At 46.4% G+C, this 25,849-nt stretch overlaps 2 protein-coding genes across 26 annotated transcripts in view; one reads left to right on the top strand and one right to left on the bottom strand.

Moving 5' to 3' along the window:
• Positions 1 to 1,191, bottom strand: part of GPR107 (G protein-coupled receptor 107) — a 90,904-nt gene extending 89,713 nt beyond the window's left edge. For all 4 annotated transcript variants that reach the window (XM_054521206.2, XM_009244954.4, XM_009244955.4 and 1 more), the window contains exon 1: positions 529 to 1,191. In XM_054521206.2, the coding sequence (XP_054377181.1) occupies positions 529 to 669 (141 nt within the window). In that variant the 5' untranslated portion in view covers positions 670 to 1,191. The remainder of the gene's footprint in view (positions 1 to 528) is intronic.
• A 10,056-nt stretch (positions 1,192 to 11,247) lies between these two features.
• Positions 11,248 to 25,849, top strand: part of FNBP1 (formin binding protein 1) — a 156,482-nt gene continuing 141,880 nt past the window's right edge. For 18 of the 22 annotated variants that reach the window (XM_063714093.1, XM_063714092.1, XM_063714089.1 and 15 more), the window contains exon 1: positions 11,258 to 11,531. In XM_063714093.1, the coding sequence (XP_063570163.1) occupies positions 11,508 to 11,531 (24 nt within the window). In that variant the 5' untranslated portion in view covers positions 11,258 to 11,507. Of the gene's footprint in view, positions 11,532 to 25,849 lie in introns of all 22 variants that reach the window. The other 4 variants (XM_063714086.1, XM_009244951.4, XM_009244949.4 and 1 more) reach the window with 2 other exon arrangements.

Raw genomic sequence — 25,849 nt, 5'->3', positions numbered from 1 at the left:
ACATTCTCAGTCACGTGTTTTAAGCAAGATTTGAAATTCCTTCTGAAGAGTCTCGCTCCAGAGAGCGCCCTAAACCGAAATGGGAAACTGAGGCTGAGGTTCCAAGTACCTTCAAACCGCCGGTACAGTACAAGGGCACGGAAGAGCGGAGACCGCGGACAAGGAAAGCCAGCATAAAAGCTGGAGGGGAGAAAGGAGAAAGGCGATCGGGCTGCCCTGAGTGAGGAATTCAGGCAAGCCAGCAGGGATTTAAGAGCAGCCTCCCGAGTCCGTGGGGGCAACGCCACAGTTCAGCCCCTTCCCCTCCCTCAGCTCGAGTCTTCCCGCCCCATGTCGGTCAGCCCGAGGACCCCAGCGCCGCCCAGACCCGCCTTCCCCACAGACCCCGCCACCTGTCAGAGAAAGGCCGCGACCAGGGGCAAAGAGGTGGTCCGGTGGCTCAGAGGTCCCCAGTGGGCCAAAGTTGCCCTAAAACCCGGGGGAGTGGCCTCGGCCTCCGCCCCCCGGCCCGGCCTTGCCAAGCTTTACCTTGAGTGCCAGGTGATGGACGCGGCCCAGGCCAGGTTCGGCCAGCAACTGCAGCAAACCCAGCATTGGGAGCAGCCGGAGGCCCGCGGCCAGCCTAGGACCGCGGGAGGCTAAGGAGCTGACTGGGGCCAGAGCGGCCATGTTTGTTCCAGCATCACCAGCCGCTTCCTCTCCCGCCCACTTCCGGGGTTAAAGGGCGCAGCCGCCGGAAGGGCCCGGGGAGCGGGGCTCGGAGGCTAGCTCCTGTGGTCGTTTTCCTGGAGATTGCGACCTAGGAAGTCGTCGAGGAGCCTGTGCTGCCCACCTCGGGGCCCTTCGATTGGCCCCTCCTATGCAGACTTTCAGTTAGAGATGAAGCCAACCTCCTGGCGGTTGCCATAACAACGGTGGCCGAACCAGACCAGCCCGGGCCGTACCTCCGCCTCGCTGAGCTTTGGAAGCGACCTTGGGCTCCGGGGACCCCTGACCTCAGGGTCGGGGGATAAGCTGTGTCAGCCGCACGGTGTCTGGCCACTGATTGAACTGATTTCACTGAGCGTTGACTCGGAGGAAAATATCTAAAAATTCCCGGCTCGCCGTAGGGGTCCTGTGGGTTTTTTCTAGGCGCTTCACACTCAAATACAGGCGAAATGGTTGCAATAATACGATTTATTGAGCCCTTATGAGGCAATTTGTTAGGCCTTTTGTTGCATTTAATTTTTGGAACAATTTGATGAGCTAGGAGGTACGTATTACCATTATTCCTACTTTACAGGTAAGCAAACTGAGGCTCTGAGGAATAAGTCATTTGCTCCAGGTTGAGCTGGGAATCACACGGAAGCTCTTAACTCCTGTGTTCTGTTGCCTCATGCTATTTCATCCAACCCCGAGTCTGGGTCCTAACATTTTTCTCTTAATTCTGTATGGAAACTTTCTTTGCTTCTTTTAGAAATTATAGGAACTTCTTTTTTTTGAGACGGAGTCTAGCTCTTGTCACCCAGGCTGGAGTGCAATGGCACGATCTCAGCTCACTGCAACTCCGCCTTCCGGGTTCAAGCGATTCTCCTGCCTCAGCCTATGTTGGCCAGGCTGGTCTCGAACTCCTGACCTGAAGTGAGCCTCCCGCCTCGGCCTCCCAAAGTGCTGGGATTACAGGCGTGAGCCACTGCGCCCAGCCTGCTTTGGAGTACTTCTTATCTTTTAAAGTTAAGTGTCATCTTTGAAAATCTCTGGTTTTAAATTTGAATATAATACTGTACTAAAAACGATATGAGGCCTGGCAGGGTGATTCGCGCCTGAATCCCAGCACTTTGGAAGGCCGAGGCGGGCGGATCACTTGAAAGTCAGTTGTTCGGGACCAGCCTGGGCAACATGGCGAAACCTCGTCTCTACTAAAAATACAAAAATTAGCGGGGCATCACGGCCGCGCGCCTGTAGTCCCAGCTACTGGGGAGGCTGAGGCAGGAGAATCACCTGGACGTGGGAGGCGGAGGTTTCAGTAAGCCAAGATCACGCCACTGCACTCCAGCCTGGGTGACAGAGTGAGACTCTGTCTCAATAAAAAAAAAAAATCAGGTTAGAATCTTAATCCCATTTAATAGTACAATAGTGATGAAACATTAAAATAGTTTTAAATAGGAGACTTTTGTCTTAGTTTCTGGACAACAGTTTTATAAGGGCTTAAAACTGGGTTCATAGGATTCCTTGCTTCTCTATACTTGGGTATTATGTGACCTACATAGGGTCATACCAGTGCTGTCTGTCCAGGGGTTTAAGAGGATATCTTCTTTCACATATTTGAAAGCTGTATTGTGCCAGTCATTATTTTGGAATTGAGAGGAATAAGAATGAGGGAAAACTGACTACAAAGACATTGTGGAGCATTTTCTCTACAGTTACTTCTTAAATTCTGAGAAAACTGCTGCCTTGACAATTACATTTAGCCATGTGATTGCATAGTTTCAAGAAAAGATTATTTGCATAATCATGATGCTGTAACTGGAAACAGACAGGTTGAGTAACAGAACAAGTTATGCCTGCTTCTCCTGGCAACATTTTCAAAGGGACGTTACACTTTAAGGTATTGACTAAAAAAGCCTGCAGGGGCTGGAAAGACTGATCTCCTAAGCTTGGCTTTTAGCCTTACTCTCTTAGTCAAGTACATTTTATTTTTCTATTTTCTCTCCTTTTTTTTTTGAGACAGAGACACTGTTGCCCAGGACTGAATACAGTGGTGTGACATCTGTTCACTGTAGACTCCACCTCCCAGGTTCAAGGGATTCTCATGCCTCAGCCTCCCTAGCTGGGACCATAGGTGTGCACCAGTATGCTCAGCTAATTTTTGTATTTTTGCTAGAGACGGGGTTTCACCATGTTGGCCAGGCTGGTCTTGAACTCCTGGCCTCAAGTGATCTGCTCACCTCGGCTTCCCAAATTGCTGGATTACAGGCGTAAGCCGCCCTGCCTAGCTATTTTCTCTAACTTTTCAGGATCAGCTTAAGGTTGCTACTAGAATGTGTAGTGTTGAATCTAGTGCTATTATTATTAAATAATTATTTGGTATCGGTTTAGACATTTCCAGAACTCTTTTAAGTAATTAATGTGTTAATAGTCTCCAGTTTAAGAAAGTATAATTGCCATTTGTTTTTCTTATCAAAAGACTTGATAGGCCTGGCTGGTGTCTCATGCCTGTAATCCCAGCACTTTGGGAGGCCAAGGCTGGTGGATAACTTGATCCCAGGAGTTTGCGACCAGCCTGGGCAACATGGTGAAACACCTTCTCTACAAAAAATACAAAAATTAGGCCAGGTGCGGTGGCTCAGGCCTGTAATCCCAGCACTTTGGGAGGCTGAGGTCAGTGAATCACCTGAGGCCAGGAGTCTGAGACCAGCCTGGCTAACATGGCAAAACCCCATCTCTACTAAACATACAAAAATTAGCCAGGCATGGTGGCGCATGCCTGTAATCCCAGCTGCTCAGGAGGCTGAGACAGGAGAATCGCTTGAACTTGGGAAGCGGAGGTTACAGTGAGCCCAGATTGTACCATTGCACTCCAGCCTGTGTGACAGAGCGAGATTGTGTCTCAAAAAAAAAAAAATTAGCGAGCATGATTGCACCAACTCACTCCAGCCTGTGCGACAGAGCAAGACTGTCTCAAAAAAAAAAAAAGATACAAAAATACAAAAATTAGCAGGCATGGTGACACGCACCTGTAGTCCCAGCTACTCAGGAGGCAGAGAGGTGATAGGATTGCTTGAGCCCAGGAGTCAACACTGGAGTAAGCCATGACACTTTTATCCAGCTTGGGTGACAGAGCAAGACCCTGTCAAAAAAAAAATAAAGAATTGATTGATATTGCAAACCAAAAGCCTCTGTTAAGACAGTATAGGAAACTAGTGGTCAAATTGGGGCCTAGCAATACATTCAGAAGTCAAATGCTACTTTTCATTCTTTGACTTGAAACACCATTTCTTCCAGGATTGCAGCTAAAGTTTTCATGCATTTCTTGGGGTGTCGGGAATGCCTCCAAGTGCATCTTTTTGTAGAAAGTGATCATGGAAAAGCCAGGCTCTGACACACTTTGAGTCCTGTGGATTGGAGAGGAACTTCAAAATTACTCCTCAACCTGATGACTCTAGTGTATAACTTGCTCAGCCACAGGACAGGCAGTTTTTCTTGATTTTATGTACATCTTTACAGGGGAATTGGATTATTGTTTGTAAAAATTCATTGCAATTTTAGCATTTCACTCACCATGAAGTTCCTGGTTTTATCCTACTCCACTTTTTCCAGTTGATTGCTTTCTTGGGTCCCTAGTAAGTAGTTTGAATGCAAAAGAAGTTGGAAATTTTAAGCTAAAAACAAGTTATTTTGAAGAAGAAAAAATCCTGTGAATTTCATTAGAAGTAGTTCTTCACCAGTAGACAACCAATCAACTGTAAGTTCAGGCAAGCGGTCCTGTTGCATCAGAAATGTTTAAAGGCCTGTATTCCCAGCTACTGGGGAGAATGGTTTGAACCCAGGAATTCAAGGCTGCAGTGAGCTATGGTCATGCCACTGCACTCCAGTCTGGGCAACAGAGCAAGACCTCTCTAAAACACAAAACACACACACAAAAAGAAAATGCTGAAAGGATTGCTTTATTTTCTACAATAAGTAAAAATCCTGCAGAAAACAGGAGGAAAGGAAAGGGAACTAATACTTGTGTGTATATTATGTGCTAAACATTTTATACATAATCTTTCTTTTAATTTTTTTTTTTTTTTTTTTTGAGACAGAGTCTTACTTTGTTTCCCAGGCTGGAGTGCAGTGGTGCAATCACGGCTCACTGCAGCTTCCAACTCCCAGGCTCAAGCGATCCTACTGCCTCAAGCCCCCACGTAGCTAAGCACAACCATGCCGGGCTAATTTTTGTATTTTTTTGTGGAGACGGTTTCGCCATGTTGCCCAGGCTGGTCTAAATCTCCTGGGCTCAAACAATCTTCCCACCTTCACCTCCCAAAGTGCTGGGATTATAGGCATAAGCCACCTTTCTTTCAACCTTTACAATAACCTTTGAAGTAGCATTATTTCCATTGTATTTGTTTGATTTTTGAGACAGGGTCTTGCTCTCAGGAGTGCAGTGGCATGATCAAGGCTCACTGCAGCCTCAATTTACCAGGCTCAAGCAATCGTCCCACCTCAGCCTCCCGGGTAGCTGGAATTACAGTTGTGCACCACTATGCTTGGCAAATTTTTTTATTTTTTATGGACACGAGGTTTTTCCATGTTGCTCAAACTGGTCTTGAATGCCTGGTCTCAAGCCATCTGCCTGCCTTGGCCTCCCAAAGTGTTGGGATTACAGGCGTGAGCCACTGTGCATGGCCATATTTCCATTTTAAAGAAGACGAAAGTGGCCGGGAGTGGTGGCTCATGCCTGTAATCCCAGCACTTTGGGAGGCCAAGGCGGGCGGATCACGAGGTCAGGAGATGAGACCATCCTGGCTAACACTGTGAAACCCCGTCTCTACTAAAAATACAAAATATTAGCCAGGCATGTTGGCGGGCGCCTGTAGTCCCAGCTACTTGGGAGGCTGAGGAGGAGAATGGCGTGAACCCAGGAGGCGGAGCTTGCAGTGAGCAGAGATCACACCACTGCACTCCGGCCTGGGCGACAGAGCGAGACTCCATCTCAAAAAAAAAAGAGGAAACTGAGCCGGGGGCGGTGGCTCACGCCTGTAATCCCAGCACTTTGGGAGGCCGAGGCGGGTGGATCACGAGGTCAGGAGATGGAGACCATCCTGGCTAACATGGTGAAACCCTGTCTCTACTAAATGTACAAAAAATTAGCCGGGCGTGATGGCGGGCACCTGTGGTCCCAGCTACTTGGGAGGCTGAGGCAGGAGAATGGTGTGAACCCAGGAGACGGAGCTTGCAGTGAGCCGAGATTGCGCCACTGCACTGCGACAGAGCGAGACTCCGTCTCAAAAAAAAAAAAGAAAAAGAAAAAAGGAAACTGAGGCTTAGAGAAGGAAAGTAATTCAGCCAAAGCTCTCTATAGCTGTCTGGACAGAACTATCCAAATCTGGCTAACACCAAAGATTGTACTCAACCCCAGTTCCTTCATTTCAGACTAATGACAACCTATGAGATCCCTGTCTTTTTTTTTTTTTTTTTTTTTTTGAGATGGAGTCTCGCTCTGTCGCCAGGCTGGAGTGAAGTGGCGCGATCTCGGCTCACTGCAACCTCCGCCTCCTGGGTTCAAGCGATTCTCCTGCCTCAGCCTCCTGAGTAGCTGGGCTTACAGGCACACCACCACACCTAATTTTTTTGTATTTTTAGTAGACACGGGTTTTTGCCATGTTGCCCAGGCTGGTCTTGAACTCCTGGGCTCAAGCGATCCGCCTGCCTCAGCCTCCTAAAGTGCTGGGATTACAGGCGTGAGCCACTGCGTCTGGCCAAGATCCCTGTCTTCTCAATGAGTAAACTGAAGCTCAGATAATGTAAGTAACTTGCAGAAGGCCACACAACTAATAAGTAGTGGAACACCGGGATCCCAATTTAACAATTTCAAAACCCTATCTGCTTTAAAATCTCATATCTATCTACAGCTATATAAATATCTGTCCATCTAAGACCCTGAATTAGATGTTTATTAGTTGCAAGCAGGGTTAGAATTGCCAAAACGCCCTAATACAATTGTTTGCCTCTAACTACACAGCCACCTATACAGGGTCTCTGTTCTGTTTGACCGCATACCTTATTTCATTGCTAATACTGTCCATGTGATCAGATTATTCAGTGGAACATGTTTGAGTCCCCCACTGAGAGTAGGAAAAAAAAGAACATAAACTTACAGGGTTTTTTGTTTTCGAGATGGAGTCTTGCTCTGTTGCCCAGGCTGGAGTGCAGTGGTGCGATCTTGGATCACCACAACCTCCACCTCCCGGGTTCACGCGATTCTCCTGCCATAGCCTCCTGAGTAGCTGGGACTACAGGCGTGCGCCACCATGCCCAGCTAATTTTTGTATTTTTAGTAGAGACAGAGTTTCACTATGTCGGCCAGGCTGGTCTCGAACTCCTGACCTCGTGATCCATCTTCCTCGGCCTCCCAAAGTGCTGGGATTACAGGCATGAACCACTGCGCCCAGCTGTTTTGTTTTTTACTTAATAATTAACATAGGGGACTTTTGTGACCAAATGTGTTGGGATTTCTTCCCACCACCAACCAAGTAATTAATTTTGTAGTGGACATCAGCTGAGTGTCCTTTAATTTAGTGTTTTTTAAATTTTTATTTTAATTTTTTTTTTTTAGAGACTAGGTGTTGCTGTCACCCTGGCCATAGTCTAATGGTGCGATCATGGCCCACTGCAGCCTCGAACTTCACCTGCCTCAGCCACTATCTACCTGGAGATAGTGTCAGATATCACAGGTTGAGGGCTTGGTCCTCAAGACTGCCCCCCACCCCAAGGAGGTGTCAATCTTAAGTTTTAGGTTATGTGATCTGTCTTTTTGACCAACTGTTTATAAATCAGAAATCTCAAGTCCTCCTTTTTGGGTTTAATTTGTTACAGTGCCTCACAGAACCTAGGGAAACATGTTTATTATAAAGGATATAGATGAAGAGATATATGGAGTACGGGGGAAGGAGAGTGGAACTTCTGTGCCCTCTCTGGGCATGCCACCCTCTAGGAATTTTTTTTTTTTTTTTTTAAGGTAGAGTCTCACTCTGTTGCCGGAGTACAGTGGCTGAAGTGCAGTGGCGCGATCTCAGCTCACCGCACCCTCCGCCTCCTGGATTCAAGCGATTCTCTTGCCTCAGTCTCCCAAGCAGCTGGGATTACAGGCACCCACCACCACACTGGGCTAATTTTTTTTTTTTTTTTTTTTTTGTAGAGACGGGGGTTTCACTATGTTGGCTAGGCTGGTCTCAAACTCCTGACCTCAGGTGATCTGCCTGTCTCTGCCTCCCAAAGTGCTGGGATTACAGGCGTGAGCCACCATGTCCAGCCAACTCTCTAGGGACTTTTATGTGTTTAGCTATCTGGAAGTTCTCAGAACTTTGTTTTTTGGAGTTTTAATAGAGGCTTTATTTTATATAGTCATGATTGATTAAGCTATTGACCATTACTGAACAACTTAACTTTCAGCGCCTCTCCCCAGTCCCCGGAGGTTGGAGTGACAGTGTGGGTGCAGATAAAAGTCCCACGCCTCTAATCTTGTCTTGGTCTTTATGATGACCAGTCCCGTCTTGAGGTACTAATACTTAGGGACTGTCAGCCATCAGTCCTCTCGTTAGTATATAAAAAGACATCATTTTGGGGTTTTTAAGGATTTTAGGAGCTATACTTCAGGAAACAAGGTTGAAGACCAAATATATATTTTGTAATATCACACCAAGATCATAATTTTGTAAATCAGTGTTCCCTAGATTTTACTGAGAGGTGAAACCAGTATATGCAACCCAGATTAACCCCCTAGATAATATCAGCATTTACATAGAATTTAGAGTACCCCTGGTGAAAACTGATTCCTAAGTAGGTCAGGTCACAGTAGTTTGTTAATGGGGATACTTCCTTGTCTTAGAATCACTTCCTCCTGCTCTGAAGGGAAACTGAAATGGATTTAGTTCTTCCTAAAAAATGCTGTGCTATATTTTAGCCTTTTTTCTGCTGGCTTATTTCATTTTATCCCAAACCCTGTTCTCATGGCTTCATGATCATTGGTGTCTCTCTCCTTTATTTTTTGAAGATTCTGACACTTTCAAGCATTTTCCAGTTACTGCCAAAGCTTAATGAAGTTAAAGATATTTGCAGTGTTGTATAATTAACTCACATCCATAGAGTTCTGCCGCAGCTTTTAATGGGTTCCTTCCTATAACTAACAATTTCCTGCTTACTCGTCTTAAAAAGTTTCATCTTCATGTGGTCTCTTTTTTTCTTCTGCTGTCCCTTCCTCTTCCTCCTCTTTAAAGCAGCAGGTTGTTTTACTTCTTGATTAGAGTATTTTCACAAGTGGTCACTGTTTTTAAGAAGTCTCCAAGAACTTGGTCAAGATTAGATCACTGTATTTAACTAAAAAGTCAAGCCCTGGCAGGAAGGTGATTACTGAGGCAATGTCTTGTTAGATAAACCTGCATTGCATGTACCATTTCCAAATTTTAGCAGACTAAACTGTGCAGCATTGTTTGAATTTCCCCCTCCAACTCATTCTGGCTATTAATCTGCCTTAGGAGATAGGTAGCTGGCCGTTCTCATTGTTATATATCTAGCAGTCTCTGGAGGAAAGAGAACTCAGACCTGGTAACTGAGAGCAAAATATTTATACAGACACAAGAATGGGGGTGGGCGGGAAGGGAGGGTTGTAACTGAAAAAAGGCAGACCAAAACAGTTTTGACAACTTAAATTTATTGTAACTGCCCAACAAAGGAAGTGGAGTTGGAGGTTTATCTGCAAGAGGTTTTTCGTTTTGTTTTGTTTTGTTTTTTGTAGCTTCACCTCTTAATTTATTATTATTATTCATTTTATTTTATTTTTTGAGACAAAGTCTCGCTCTGTCACCCAGGCTGGAGTGCAGTGGCACAATCTTGGCTCACTCCAACTTCTGCCTCCCGGGTTCAAGCGATTCTCTTGCCTCAGCCTCCTGAGTAGCTGGGATTACAGGCGCCCTGTCACCACGCCCGGCTAACTTTTGTGTTTTTAGTAGAGACGGGGTTTCTCCATGTTGACCAGGCTGGTCTCAAACTCCTGACCTCGGATGATCCACTCACTTCTGCCTCCCAAAGTGTTGGGATTACAGGCGTGAGCCACCACGCCCGGCTTTAATTCATTGTTAATATTTTTGAGACAGGGTCTTGCTCTGTTGCTCAAGCTGGAGGGCAATGGCACCATCATGGCTCACTGCAACTTCAGCCTTCTAGGCTCAAGCGATCCTCCTGTCTCAGCCTCCCAAGTAGCTGGGGCCACAGGTGCATGCCACCATGCCCAGCTAACTTTTTTTTTTTTCTTTTTGTAGAGACAGGGTCTTGCGATGTTGCCCAGGCTGGTCTCAAATTCCTGGCCTCCAGCCATCCTCTTGCCTGGGCCTCCTGATGTGCTGGGATTACAGGTGTGAGCCACCAGACCCGGGTTAGCTCCACCTTTCAATGGAGGAGAATGATAAGCAGGTTGAAAATAGTGGGGTGGGATTGGAGAAATGCATCATCGTAAAATATTTTTTAATTGGGGGCCCATGTTGGGAGTCGCACGGTTACTCAGAAAAGGATCCAGTAGTAGCATTAACCGAGGGAGAAAGACAAGCTGTGGGGGAAAGGGCTAGTGATTCAGGAGTTGGAATTCCAAACATTTTCCATAGCTTGTCAGGAACGACATTTGTGCAGACCTTCGGATATATAGAGAGGGAGTCCGTCTGCTGATAAAATGAGCGCTGTTTACCAACCTTAGGCCTTGGTTCACCCCTGATCCTCGCCGCCGGGCAGTGAGATGGACGCGTTATTTGCCTCCATCTGGTGGACTGCACTCTGCGCTTCCAGCGGTGGAGCAATTGTTCGCCTCCGCCCGGCCAGCACGTGCGGGAGGCTGGATTTGAACCAAACAAGTTATCTGTGTACCCCACGCCTTTGCTTTTACCCACTAGGCGGTAACGTGATTTCACGCCTGAGAGTTTCTTGGCTGAACAAGTTGGAAATCACTGGTTTCCGAGATTGGAAATCACTGGGTGCACGCCCCTGGATTCTTTCCCTGGCCACTCGAGGCCGTCGCGCTTGCCTCGACGTCTCTATTCGCACAGCGCGCAGTTACCACCGCCCCACTCCCACCGCGCCAGCCTTGCGGGACTCTCGGGCCTCCCTCGGGCGGTGGGAAAAGAGCCTCCCGGGCTGACTCTGCTCGGCGCGCATGGCTGCCAGGGGAAAGTATTGTCCTTAAATCCAGAGCGGCGCTACGCGCAGGGGAGCGATCTCAGACCGCGGCGGAGCATCGGTGATCCCAGGGCCTGCCGCGTTCCAAGGCAAGCGCTAGTACTGCGAGCAGACAGTGGTCACTAAGAAGTCATTAGGAGATTGGCAGGGGAAGTCCTAGGGATCCGGGTCCCGCCGTCCCTCACACCTCCCTCCGCGTCCTTCCGGACCCCAGGGCGACGCGGACCCGGCCGGGGGAGCCCGGGGAGCCCGGGGGAGGGGGCCGGGCCGGGGTGGGGCGGGCGCGCGTGCGCGAGCTGTCAGACCGGCCCCGCCCCCGCACTCCGCCCCTCCCCTCCCGCCCCTCCCCCGCTCTCCGGGCGTAGGGCGGGCGGGCGCTGCGGCGGCCGCGGCTGCTGCTTCTTCGGGCCATTTTGCTGTGGAGCGGCGGGGAGGAGGAGCCGCCGAGGAGACCCCGGGCGAGGATCTACGAGCCGAAGGAGGCCGCGCGGACTCCGGGCTTTCCGCCGTCGCGGGGATCTCGGGGGGCAAAGGGATCGCCGGGGAGGGGGACCAGAGAGCCGCGCCCGCCGCGCGGAGCGCCCCTTCGCGTCCCCTGCACCATGAGCTGGGGCACCGAGCTCTGGGTGAGTGAAGGGCTGGGCCCGCGGGCAGATGCGGGCGCGCGCTGCGTTTCCCCGCGGCCTGGGGAGGGGGCGCGGGCCGCGCTGCCGGGCTGAGGCGAGGGCGCGCTGGTCGGGGTCCTCGCGGCCTGGGGAGGAGGCGGAGTCCCAATGCCCCTAGTCGGCCTTGGCCCGAGCAGGAGGTGCGGGCCGGCTCGTCCTTCGGAGGCGAGGGGAGTTGGTGCGGGTCCCCGGCGGCCTGAGGAACGGCGCGGGCGGGCCTCCCTGTCCCCGGCGCCCCGGGGCGGGCAGTGTGTGTCGGGCCGAGCCCTAATCCCCCAGGGCGAGCCGCGGATGCCCGGGGAGGGCCGGGACCGGGCATGGGGGCGTGGAGGCCCAGGCTGCGCGGCGCTGCGTTGGGTCTCTGGGCGCCCTGGCCGCGAGTTCTGTCCTGGCTTCGCGGAGGCGCTGGCGGATCGAGCACTTCCCCGGGGGCGGGGCGGCCGGGGCGAGCGCCGGGGGTCGGGTTTTGGGGTGCTGGGGCGAGAGTGCGGTCTTCGCTCTGGAGGCGAGGACTTCTGGCCCGTGGCGACTCCGGGCGCACTTGTTCTTTCGGGGTAGCTCAATCCTGAGTGGGATGTGGGCACTGCGACGTCTGGTCTGGAGGGGAAAGTGGGAGTTGGGGAGAGATCTTACGTGATCTCCTTCAGGAAGAGGCGTTCGCGGGGTCAATGATCTTTAACGGTTGCTCGGAGAAAAGAGTTTCCAGTGGGGAAAGTTGGCGGTGAGGGGCGCCTCGCGGGGATGCTTGGCCGGGGGATGCGCACGGTAAACGGGCAGCCCTCAGGGCTGAGGGCCGTCCCCGGGAAGGCGAGGGGCTGGCTGTGGATGGAGCTCTTTTCCTGCCGTCCCCGGATTCCTGGGGAAATCACTGGGCAGGGGATGGGCAGTGCGGCGGCCCGGGAAGGAGTAGACGAAATCTCAGTTACTGCACTGAAATGCCCTCAAGATGAGCCATTTCCCAGGATCAACTCTGAAGTGCCTGCACTACCTTTTGGAATTCTATTTGCAAAGGGTGTGGAGGAGAAAGTGTAGAGTGGTGTTACTATCTGAGATGAGGCCAAGAAATCTCATGTCAAAATAAAATAAGGTTAGAGCAATTACAGAAACAGAGCTCATCCTCCTTTGTTTTTTGTTTTGTTTTGTTTTGCTTTAATTGTTTTTACATAACCATTTGTTAGGTACAGAAGCAGCTATGGTTGTTATTACCAAAATCCTGAGGGCAGTAGCTCTCTTAAATTAAGATAATTCATTTTATAAACATCTTCTGCCTAAAAGGGATTCATGACAAAATTTCCGCTGATGTTTACAAGTATCCATTTTGAAAATACAATAGTTTAAAATATTTGCACACACCAGTTTAGGCAAAATCTACCACTTTGAGTGCCGTATTGAAGTTTCTTTCCTCTTCTAATCCTTCCACTCCCTTTAGCTCTCTTTAGCTTATCTGGGGTGGGGAAGCAAATCAGAAGTAATCTTTATCAAGACAGTAGAAATTGTGGCACAATTTTTTTTTCACTTGTTCAGACAGGTGGATGGAATTATGGAGGGAAAATGTACAATATATTTCTGAGTGAAATAGGGACCGAACACAATACCTTGGTGGACAGTTCGGTGATGTTGGTGAATGGGTTAGAATATAATTCCAAAGAGAGGCAGTGGCTATGAACAAAACTAAAACAGCGGCAATTGCCTGCATTATTCTGTACATTTCTTTTTGAGGGTGGAGAAGTGGGAAGGAAGGCAGGGTTAGGAGTGGTTGAAAATAAATGAGAGAGGCCGGGGGCAGTGGCTCGGGCCCGTATTCCCAGCACCTTGGGAGGCCGAGTCAGGAGGATCTTTTGGGCCCAGGAGTTCAAGAACAGCTGGGGAATATCTGGAGAGGCCTTCTCTTAAAAAAAAAAAAAAAAGAAGAAAAAAGAAAATAAATAGGAACTGGAATATATACAAATATTAATGATATGAAATCTTAGATTTGCTTCACAATAATTTGGGTTGTTAGTAGATGGGAGATAGTGAGACAGAGTTGGCCATTATTGAAGCCAAATGCTGAGTACAGAAGTGTTCATTACACTATTCTTTCTAGTATATACATTTGACATTTTCTACAATAAAAATAATTGGAAAATAGTTTTAAAGGAGAAGGATGTGAACTATTTGTAATTTTTTCACTTGACAATTTTATGAGGAAGAATGAATCACTTAACAGTTCTATATATGCAAGTGTATGGCAATGAGGAGTTTTTAAAAAGACATTCTTTTTTTTTTTTTTTTTCTGAGACGGAGTCTTGCTCTGTTGCCTGCCCAGGCTGGCATGCAGTGGCGTGATCTCGGCCCACTGCAGCCTTTGCCTCCCAGGTTCAAACGATTCTCCTGCCTCAGCCTCCCAAGTAGCTGGGACTACAGGTGCCTGCCACCATGCCCAGCTAATTTTTTTGTGTATTTAGTAGAGACGGGGTTGGCCAGGCTGGTCTCAAACTCCTGATGTCAGGTAATCCCCTGCCTCAGCTTCCCAAAGTGCTGGGATTGCAGGCGTGAGCCACCACACTTGACGTTAAAAAAGACATTCTTATGAGTACCAGCATTTGCCTTTGAGTAGCTTACAGTTTAATATAGGAAAAGGAATAAATACATGATTGTGTTACTAAGAGAAATGCAAAATCTAAGTTTTCAGGTGAAATGCAAAGATGTATAAGGCTTAGTAGTTTTTGAGATTTAAAAAAAACTAGAATAATGAAAAGTAAACCCCAGTTTCTCCGGTGGTCAGAGACTTGGTGATGTGCGGTACATTGGGTAGCCCAGCGGAGGGCAGTGATTAAGGGTTTTCCTTGAATGGTGGCTTTGGAATCATGCACATGTATAATGAGATAATGATGGGGCGCTCAAGCCGAACTTGGCAGAATTATTCTTCTAGATGGAGAAAGAGCTATGGTTTGGGTGGCCATGAGTTATTTGTAACAGGTGGTTGCAGCTTTCAGGGACCTTCACAGATACTATCAGATTTTACATACATTTTAGGACTTCAGGATAAAATCAATACAGGCTTTTAGAAACTACAGTTTTCTAATGTGCATTTTACACTGAAGACCTGCTCCTAAGCCACATCCTGCTTTGTTGAGGGAGTAAAACCTTTCTCTTCCTCTTTCTTCTTTACTTTTTCTTTAACCCCTCCATAGAAATAAACTTTCTTTTCTTTTTTTTTTTTTTTTTTTTGAGACAAAGCTTTGCTCTTGTTGCCCAGGCTGGAGTGCAATGTCACACGATCTCGGCTCACTGCAACTTCCACCTCCCAGGTTCTAGTGATTCTCTTGCCTTAGCCTCCCGAGTAGCTGGGACTACAGGTGTGCGTTACCACACCTGGCTAATTTTTTGTATTTTTAGTAGAGATGGGGTTTCACCATGTTGGCCAGGCTAGTCTCAAACTCCTGACCTCAAGTGAACTGCCCACCTTGGCCTCCCAAAGTGCTGGGATTACAGGTGTGAGCTACCTTGCCCAGGCTTAAATGGCCATTTTGAAGTGATTGGGTTATAATAAAATAGTTTACAGCTCTTCATAACATTGCCTTTTAATCAATTTTCAAAATTTTTATTGAACAACTATGGTGTGCGCAAGACACCAGCTTGAATCTGTTGTAAGTCACATTATATACATTGAAAGATATCTACGTGGAAACATAGAAAGTAGGTTTTACCTCTAGCCTGTAACATCAGAGTCAAAAGAAAAATGTTTTTATGTAAAATTAACCAAAATACATTTACTCAAGACTTGTTAAAAAGGCAGTGTTAGTAAGGTAAATACGTTCACTGACTTGTTGAAGTTGTGGCTAGTTGTTGGAGAAATGGCATAGCAAGAGTTGCTTACATTTGAATGGTTTTTTTTTCTTGCCTACTTACTGAGGGAAGTGACAGGTTACTGAAGTGTTAGTTCAGCTTTTTATTAGCTTGCTCATTAGTGTGAAGTATGAATAAATCCATTGGAAAATTAAACGTTCCTCGTAATTATTCTCTTTGCAGCTAACAAATTATTCAGTGACAGAACCTGGTTTTGCTGCCTCCTAGTATCCTCTCTGTCATCTTTATTTATTTGCTCTGGTGCTAATGAGAAATGAAGTATGTACAAGAAAGAGAACAGAGAAACCTGAATAATGCATATTGGTTAGCATAGTAAGAAGCCACCTATGGGCCGGGCGCAGTGGCTCACGCCTGTGATCCCAGCACTTTGGGAGGCCAAGGCGGGCAGATCACGACGTCAGGAGTTTGAGACCAGCCTGACCAAGATGGTGAAACCCCATCTCTACTAAAAATACAAAAATTAGCCGGGCGTGGTGGTCCACGCAGGTAATCCCAGCTACTCGGGAGGCTGAGGCAGAGAATCGCTTGAACCCGGGAGGCGGAGGTTGCAGTGAGCCGAGATGGCGCCATTGCACTCCGCCCTGGGCGACAGAGCAAGACTCTGTCCCAAAAAAAAAAAAAAAGAGCCACCTGTGTTGATTGTATGTAATTTTTTTTTTTTTTTTTTTTGAGATGTTGTCTCGCTCTGTCGCCCAGGCTGGAGTGCAGTGGGTGGCACGATCTCGGCTCACTGCAAGCTCCGCCTCCTGGGTTCACGCTATTCTCCTGCCTCAGCCTCCGGAGTAGCTGGGACTACAGGCGCCCGCCACCACGCCCGGCTAATTTTTTTGTATTTTTAGTAGAGACGGGGTTTCACTGTGTTAGCCAGGATGGTCTCGATCTCCTGACCTCGTGATCTGCCCACCTCGGCCTCCCAAAGTGCTGGGATTACAGGCATGAGCCACCGCGCTGGGCCGATTGTATGTAATTTTTTTTACCTGTGATTTTTAGAACCATGCCGGGCATATAATGTACATTCAACTGTTGAATATATTGACCCTGATCGTGATGTGCACTTTCAAGAGGCAGCCGTGTGAGGATTGTCTACCAACTGTACTGGGAACAATGCCTGACTCTGTGTAGGAGTTCAATAAATATTTATTGGATAAATGAATAAATCCCTTTTTTTCCTTTTGTTTTAACATTTGCTTTTTAAAAATAATGGGAAGATACTTATAACACCTTTCTGCACTTTGGCAGTTGTAAAAAATATATATAATTTTAGGTATCTTTTTGGAAAATAGACTCTATTTTTTAGAGCAGTTTCGGTTCATAGCAAAATTGAGAAGGTACAGAGATTTTCCATATCCTTTCTCCCCCCAAATACACACAGTCTAAGTACCTTTTTTGCCTTTAAAGTAGGGTTTGAAAAATTTTCCCTTCTCTGTTGTTCATTCTACTTAGGCATGATATGTGTACATATGTTTATATAAGAACACTTTATAGTGTGTTGAATTTTTTTTTCTTAGTGTGTCGAAATTTTAACCTAGTTTTTTAATCTTAAAGTAACTAATTATTAACAGTTCCAAGTATTGAAGAATTATTACCTCTTCTTACTGCCGTTGAATGCTAAATTGGAGAACCCTATTAACAATCGTCCCTGGCTCTTCCACTGCTCTTTTTTGTTTTTTCTTTTTTGAGACGGAGTTTTGCTCAGTCACCCAGGCTGGCGTGCAGTGGCGTGATCTCGGCTCACTGCAACCTCTGCCTCCCAGGTTCAAGTGATTCTCATGCCTCAGCCTCCCGAGTAGCTGCAGGCCCTCATCACCATGCCCCGCCAATTTTGGTATTTTTCATACTAGAGATGGGGTTTCACCATGTTGACCAGGCTGGTCTCAAACTCCTGACCTCAAGTGATCCGCCCGCCTCTGCCTTCCAAAGTGCTGAAGTGCTGGGATTACAGGTGTGAGCCACCATGCCCGGCCTCTACTGCTCCTTTTTCTTGTTTTTTTTTTTTTTTTTGAGAGGGAGTCTCGCTGTGTTGCCCAGGCTGGAGTGCAGTGGCGCGATCTCGGCTCACTGCAAGCTTGGCCTCCCGGGTTCACGCCATTCTCCCGCCTCAGCCTCCCGAGTAGCTGGGACTACAGGCGCCCGCTACCGTGCCTGGCTAATTTTTTCTATTTTTAGAAGAGATGGGGTTTCACCTTGTTAGCCAGGATGGTCTCGATCTCCTGACCTCATGATCCACCCGCCTTGGCCTCCCAAAGTGCTGGGATTACAGGCGTGAGCCACTGTGCCCGGCCTACTGCTCCTTTTTCTTAACCCTTCAGAGATTTCTGTTTGAGATAAACATGGCAAGACCAACAGGGGTGATAATACTCCCTGAACCATGGTGGGTAGGGCAGAACTGCTTCAGAAGAGAAACAAAATCAACTTAGTTTTGCCATCCTTACTTCTCCATGAGAACAAACTTTGCACATGTCTTTTCTGTTTAGTGGATATTAAAAGAAAACAAACCATGGGAGGCCTGGAAATTTTGCAGTTGATATTTAGATACCAGTTTGTTGCCTTCACTTTGTACATTAGACAGAATCCTGAAAATTTGTGTAAATTCTCATTTTGGTAGCCAAAACTGTACTTTAAGCACGTAAAAGAGTTTTATAAGTGTCTATACTTACTATGTGAACGCATTACAACTCATGCTTTACATTGGTGAGACATGGAAAGTGCTTCTTTGAAGGACTATTCAAGTATCACCCACTAAGCAGCTAAAGCTAATATTATGTTTCCTGCAAGTATTACTCATACTTGTTTCATCAACACCACCCACATTTAAAAATAAGGCTTTATTTTGACACTTAAAAATTGAAAGCTACTAAGAATACATGAATGCCCTGGGAAATTAATCTAATTAGATTTTAGAATGTGGGTGTGAAGTCTTCTGGAATTAGTGTTTATAAAGGAACATTTGCTTCCTGTTTTACTTGTACACTCATACTAGCTTGAGCCTAGTAATGTGTTTAGTTAAAAAACTTTTTTTAAAAATGATAAGAGGCCAAATATGTGTATTATATTAGAGAGTAATTGGGGGTATGTAAGTTTTTGTTTGTTTGTTTGTTTGTTTGTTTTTTTAGATGGAGTTTTGCTCTTGTCTCCCAGGCTAGAGTGCAATGGCACGATCTCAGCTCACTGCAACCTCCACCTCCTGGGTTCAAGCGATTCTCCTGCCTCAGCCTCCCAAGTAGCTGGGATTACAGGCGTGTGCCACCACGCCTGGCTAATTTTGTGTTTTTAGTAGAAATGGGATTTCACCATGTTGGCCAGGCTGGTCTCAAACTCCTGACCTCAGGTGATCCACCCGCCTTGGCCTCCCAAAGTGCTGGGATTACAGGCGTGAGCCACCGTTCGGTTGTTAAGTTTTTAATATCGGTTTATCTTGATCTTCCACTTCAGGCCAACCTTTAACTCAAACCTCATCCTATTTGTAAAATTCCATGTTAAACTTACGTAAAGCTTAACAACCTCAATTGTTTAATACTAGAAATAGATTCAAACCACCACCCCCACCAACAAAGAAAGGTAGATAGAACTTCCATTTTCTTGTTGCAAAAGCCATAATACCTTTCACATGTAAACTATAACATCATATAAACAATATGATTTTTTAAATAAGAGCATACAGTTCTAGTGATTGGAATTAGGTTTTTAGTAAGAATTAATTCCTACATCAACACCTAATAGCAGCCACAGTTTCCATTTGTACTCGTCTACTTTCTCTGTGGTTCCAAAACTGAGAATAACTTATAATTGCATGAACTCTGTAGTTACTGTAATATTTTCACATGGGCCATCCCCTATTGTCTTTTTTTTTTTTTTGAGATGATGTTTCACTCTTGTTGCCCAGGCTGAAGTGCAATGGCACGATCTCGGCTCAACGCAACCTCTGCCTCCCAGGTTCAAGCGATTCTCCTGCCTCAGCCTCCCAAGTAGCTGGGATTACAGGCATGCGCCACCATGCCTGGCTAATTTTGTATTTTTAGTGGAGATGGGGTTTCTCCATGTTGGTCAGGCTGGTCTCGAACTCCTGACCTCAGGTGATTAATGACTCACACCAGTAAATGCTGCAGAGCCCACCTTGGCCTCCCAAAGTGCTGGGATTACAAGCATGAGCCACCGTGCTTGACCTCCCTATTATCTTAAAGTCTTGAATGATTGTTATCATCACTGCCATTTATTGAGTGCCTACTATGCCCCAGGTGCTGGGCAAAGTGTTTACATCCATCATCTTGTTTATTTGTTATGAGAATCCAGCAAGGTAAGTACCATTTGTGCCAATATCCTGGAAGGAGATGCTTAGATGGAGTCAGGAGTACAGTTTTATTGGGGAGTAACACCTGTGAAGGGAAAAGAGTGGAAGCCATCAGATCATAATGCAGACCTGACAGAGTCCCCACCAGGCCAATGGGGAGCTCCAGAGCAGACACAAGAATCCTCTGGCAGAAATGGCTAGGCCTCTGTATCTCTGCCTTCCTTTATCATTGGCCAGAGGTCGTCCCAAGAAGAGGATGGCCTTGGCTGCCAGCTTGCTTAGTCATTGGCTGGGGGTGCTACAAGAAGAGATGCCCTTGACTCAAAAGATGAGGTAGACCCTAAAGAAGGCTGCATGCTAGCCACAGTCCTTGCAGCGGGGCAGCGAGTCATTTTTTGGCACTTCTCCATGTTGCCCAGGCTGGAGTGCAGTGGCACGATCTCGACTCACTGCAACCTCTGCCTCTTGGGTTCAAGTGATTCTCCTGCCTCAGCCTCCCAAGTAGCTGGGATTACAGGCGCATGTCACCACACTCTGCTAATTTTTGTATTTTTTTGCAGAGACGGGGTCTCTCTATGCTGCCCAGGCTGGCCTTGAACTCCTGGGCTCAAGTGATCCTTCCACCTTGGCCTCCCAAAGAGCTGGGATTACAGGCATGAGCCACTTGGCCCAAAACTGGATCTTCTGTGTTAGTAGTACACAGTTCCCTTTATCCCTACCACTCACTCATATTTCCCCGTCACTGCTGTAGATTTTGCTTTATAAAACATTTGATGTTATTCATATTGAGAATCACTGAGAATCAATGACTCACACCACTAAATGCTGCAGAGCCAGCAGAAACAGTCATGAATGAAGCTTGTATTCAAGCAGATGCTTCATGGATGTCTAGTAATCTAATTCTTTCAAAGCCAGTTATTGTTTCTCTTTTCTAATTTAAATAAATTAATTTGTGTGGATATTAATTAGTAGGAGTAGTATCAAGTTTCTGAATTTGCCCAACAGAAGTATGTCTTGGTGAAAACTATTTTTAATGAAATTGAGAAAGAACAAGGAGGAATACAGAGTCTCACTCTGTTGACCAGGCTGGAGTGCAGTGGCACAAACATGGCTCACTGCAGCCTCAATCTCCTGGGCCCAAATGAGCCTTTCGCCTCAGCCTCCTGATTAGCTGGGACCACAGGTGTACACTACCACGCCTGACCAACTTGTTTTTTTTTTTGAGATGGAGTCTCGCTCTGTCGCCCAGGCTGGAGTGCAGTGGCGTGATCTCAGCTCACTGCAATCTCCATCTCCCGAGTTCAAGCGATTCTCCTGCTTCAACCTCCTGAGTAGCTGGGAGTACAGGCGTTTGCCTGGCTAATTTTTTGTATTTTTAGTAGAGACGGGGTTTCACAGTGTTAGCCACGATGGTCTCGATCTCCTGACCTCGTGATCCACCTGTCTTGGCCTCCCAAAGTGCTGGGATTACAGGTGTGAGCCACCGCAGCCGGCCTAACTTTTTTTTTTTTTTTTTTGAGACAGAGTCTTGTTCTGTCACCCAGGCTGGAGTGCAGTGGCGCCATCTCTGCTCACTGCAAGCTCCGCCTCCCAGGTTCATGCCATTCTCCTGCCTCAGCCTCCCGAGTAGCTGGGACTACAGACGCCTGCCACCATGCCTGGCTAATTTTTTTTTTTGTATTTTTAGTAGAGACGGGGTTACCGTGTTAGTCACCGTGTTAGCCAGGCTGGTCTCAATCTCCTGACCTCGTGATCCACCCGCCTCGGCCTCCCAAAGTACTGTGATTACAGGCGTGAGCCACCGTGCCCAGCCCAGCCTGGCTAACTTTTTTTTAAAAGTTTTTTTTGTAGAGGTGGGGGGGTCTTCCTGTGTTGCCCAGGCTGGACTTGAACTCTTGACCTCAAGTGATCGCCGGCCTCGGCCTCCCAAAGTGCTGGGATTACAGGCGTGAGCCACCATGCCTGGCCCACATTCAGGGTTTTAAAGTTTTGAGTCTTCAGGAACAAGAAAGAAAACACTTTCTCTATTATCTATAGCAGAAGAAAACTTGGGACCTGTAAAGGAATCTATTCCCCTTGTACTTCTATTTGCACAGCCAAAATTGAGAATGGGTTCCTGAAATCCATTTAAAGACCAGACAGGCTCTGGGGACAAACAGTGTGGGTGCTCCCAGTTGAGTGAGGCAGTGATGGAGGGCTCAGCCTGGGTTGCCTTGCTTGCCTAATCTAATATTTATTAGTATCGGGCAAGTCCTTGCATCTCTGTTCCTCGCTTTCCCAATCTATAAAGTGTGGTATGATGCTTGCCTTTCTCTTGACAAGAAGGCATAAAGATGAGAGATTGTTTGTAAAGTACTTTGAGGTTGTTGGATGAAAGGTGATAGGTAAATACAAATTATTATAATCATGGGGAGGGTTAATGAAAAAAACTCTGGTCCCTGGGAACAAATTGTAGAACTCTCCTGCTGTAAGCAGGATTCATGAAAAATGAGCTATTTTCTGTCCTAGCCTTCTGATTTAAAATTTGGTGTACCTGTTAACAATAAAATAAACCTAATATTTGGAAAATGCCTGGAAATCGTTGCTTTGGACAGGAAATCTGGATTTCAGGAGGTCATATTAATAGCATGTTTATCTTTTCCTCCTTGAAGAAAAATAAAATCCACTCCAAAACACTAATCATACTAATTTTTAGCAGTATACTTGGGCCTCCTTAAGATTTAAGTTTTTTCTAGGGGGAAATAGTTTTCTTTGGCTATTATTACCACTTAAAAAAAAAAAAAGTTCCACCGAAGTCACATTAGTTCCCCACCTAAAAGCTGGATATTTGCTGCTTGAAACATCTAATGAATTATTCTGCCTATCAGCTTAGTTTGGGATTGATTTCTTCTTGGCAGAGATAATGAAGAGGTTTAGAAGTATTTGCATTGGGACAGATATGGAAATTTCTGGAAATGTTTGGGCAAGGACATTTAGATTTCATAAGTGTATATGTGTATGTAAAATATATTCTTCACCATGACTGACTTTTTAAATTTACATTTCACTTATTGGCCAGGCATGGTGGCTCATACCTGTAATCCCAGCATTTTGGGAGGCCAAAGCGGGAGGATAGCTTGAGCTCAGGAGTTCAAGACCAGCCTGGGTAACATACTGAGATCCCATCTCTACTAAAAATTAAAAAATTACCTGGGCATAGTGGTGCATGCCTGTAGTCCCAGCTACTTGGGAAGCTGAGATGGGAGGATCACTTCAGGCCAGGAGTTCGAGGCTGGGTGCAGTGAGCTGTATTTGCACCACTGCACTCCAGCCTGGGTGACAGAGCAAGACCTTGTCTGAAAAAAAAAAAAAAGTTTCTTTTAACTTATCCTTAAAAATAGGCTATTTACATTGTTCAGTTTCAAAAGTAAGGTATACGTGTGAAGTCTCCCTGTCATCCTAGGAGAGGTTTAGTTCTTGTTACGGCCGTTTTTGGCAAGAGGAGTGGTGGTGGTAGTGCTCAATATTTATAACTTTGTACATAAAAGGAAACCAAACAAAATTGTAAAAATTTCATCAGGCCAGGCTCAGTGGCTCACTCCTGTAATACCAGCACTTTGGAAGGCCGAGGCGGGCAGATCATGAGGTCAGGAGTTTGAGACCAGCCTGACCAACATGGTGAAACCCCATCTCTATTAAAAATACAAAAAACTTAGACAGGTATGATGGCGCGCGCTTGTAATCCCAGCTACTCAGGAGGCTGAGGCAGGAGAATCGCTTGAATCTAGGAGGTGGATGTTGCAGTGAACTGAGATTGTGCCACTGCACTCCAGCCTGGGCAACAGAGCGAGACTCCTTCTCAAAAAAAAAAAAAAGAAAGAAAGAAAGAAATTATTGTGTAATAAGGACTAAGGTAGGGTAACTCCATGGAAATGTGTACAGGAGTGTAACTCAGGTGGAGAAATGGCATCCAAGTGGAGTCCTGAAGGACTAGTAAGTTTTACAGGTGAAGTGGGGTGGTCAGGAGGGTGGAGGGGATCTGGACAGAGCCTTCCAGGAAAAGAAGGAGGAAATGGTATGTCCAAAGGGTCAGGGAGGGCACAGAGCTCTCAAATGATGAGCAGGTGATGGAGTTGTAATAGGAGCCTGAAGAGGCAGACTATAGCTAAAAACCATGCGAGGACTATGGCCTCACCTTGAGAGCATGAGAAATACCCTTGAACCGCTGAAAGCAGGTACCTATGGTGCCAGTTTCCAGTGTGGAGAAGGACGGAGAGGAGCTCGGTAGCTGCAGGCCACGCCGGGCCGATTGGCTGACTGGATTACTGGAGTGGGTTTCAGTAGAGAGCCTTTCTGTGTATTGCATTTCTCAACCTGTTTATATGTGGGTGGAATTAGGTTAAAATGAACTGCTGGGGAGCCTTGGACATTCAAGGGAAGGCCTAGTAGTGAACAAAGAAGGCCTAGGAGCCACCCTCTGCCTCCTCCTACTTCAAGATGTTCAAGGGGGAGGCACGTTCCCTGCTCTGGCTTGTGGGATAAATCAAATATCGGCCACAGGTTCTTTTTTCCACCAGCTGGGTGCAAGACCTAAACCTACCAGCACTTTATTCTTGTCCTCTGTGTCTCTGCTCAGATGATACAACCTTGTTAGGGTTATCAGGGTTTGTTCCCCAGCTCTTTTAAGCTAGCAAATTTCTTATTTTCAATATGCCTGGAGGTGACTCACGCTAACCTAATTCCCAAGCCTATTGAATAAACCAGAATGAATTTTAAACTTATAGTGAGAAGTATATTCATAAGCAGACTGGATATTCATGTTGGCTGATCCGTACGTTCTCTCCCTGTAGGCTAATCTGGGTGGAAAGCTAAATTCTGTATAGCATTTCTTGGAGAGCATAAAATGAAAATAGGATTGGATGAGTGTAATGGCTGATGACAATGGGAGCCCTAGGCATCTACCTCCTCTGGAGGACAGTCTACGTTACAGATAGAATAGAGTCTGTTTTATAGATGCTGTGTAGGTGATTCCTTTCCTGTTAACTCATTCTTTCTTTAGGCAGACTATAGCACAGTTAGTTATGTTTAGATTTTTTTTTTTTTTTTGGAGATGGAGTCTTGCTCTGTCACCCAGGCTGGAGTGCAACGGTGCGATCTCAGCTCACTGCAACCTCCGGCTCCCGGTTTCAAGAGATTCTCCTGCCTCAGCCTCCTGAGTAGCTGGGATTACAGGTGTCCCCCACCACGCCCAGCTAATTTTTGTATTTTTAGTAGAGGCGGGGTTTCACCATGTTAGCCAGGCTGGTCTTGAACCCCTGACCTCAAGTGATCCACCCACCTTGGCCTCTCAAAGTGCTGGGATTACAGGCATGAGCCAGCATGCCTGGCCGTGTTTAGATCTTTTTAATTCCAATCTCTATTCAATCTTTCATGCCTGAGATTATATTCAGGTACCCAGATTGAATTCTGGATATTTATTATCTCATCACTTTCTAGCATTCCCCAAATTGGCAAGTCTGAGAAATCTGTAGTTTTTTTATGTATAAGAATCTGTAATTTTTGTTTGTTTGTACTCCATCACCCAGGCTAGAGTACAGTGGCTCAATCCCGGGCTCAAGCAATCCTCCCACCTCAACTTCCCAGGTAGCTGGGACTACAGGCCTGCAGCACCACACCCGGCTGATTTTTGCATTTTTTGTAGAGATGGTGTCTTGCTATGTCACCCAGACTGGTCTTGAACTCCTGAGCGCAAGCGATCCCCCTGCCTTGGCCTCCGAAAGTGCTGGGATTACAGGTGTGAGCCACTGTACTTGGCCATTTATAAGAATCAGTCATTTTAAAAGCTCTTCTAGGTAGTTTTGATGTGGCTTAGGTAGCACTGTTTAACATTTTGATTCCTTCTCATGCATTCTCAGTTTTTGCTCATTTTTATTCTTTATAGCAAATCTAAAATCTAGCAATATTCTACATCCTTACCCAGTCAGCTACTGACAAACATTATTATCATTTTAAGGTACTCTTTGTTCTTTATGGTTTTCTAGTAGTGACTTATTCAGGTACCCAGATAAGTCATCATTCATTAATTCATTTGAAAATTAATTATTTTCAATTTGAAAAAATTATTGGGCTGAGCATGCTGGCTCATGCCTGTAATTTCAGCACT

This window comes from Pongo abelii, chromosome 13 (genome assembly GCF_028885655.2).
Source record: "Pongo abelii isolate AG06213 chromosome 13, NHGRI_mPonAbe1-v2.0_pri, whole genome shotgun sequence".
In the NCBI taxonomy this organism is placed as follows: domain Eukaryota; kingdom Metazoa; phylum Chordata; class Mammalia; order Primates; family Hominidae; genus Pongo; species Pongo abelii.
Note: the sequence above shows the minus strand (reverse complement) of the source record. Positions and strands in the feature narration are given on the sequence as shown.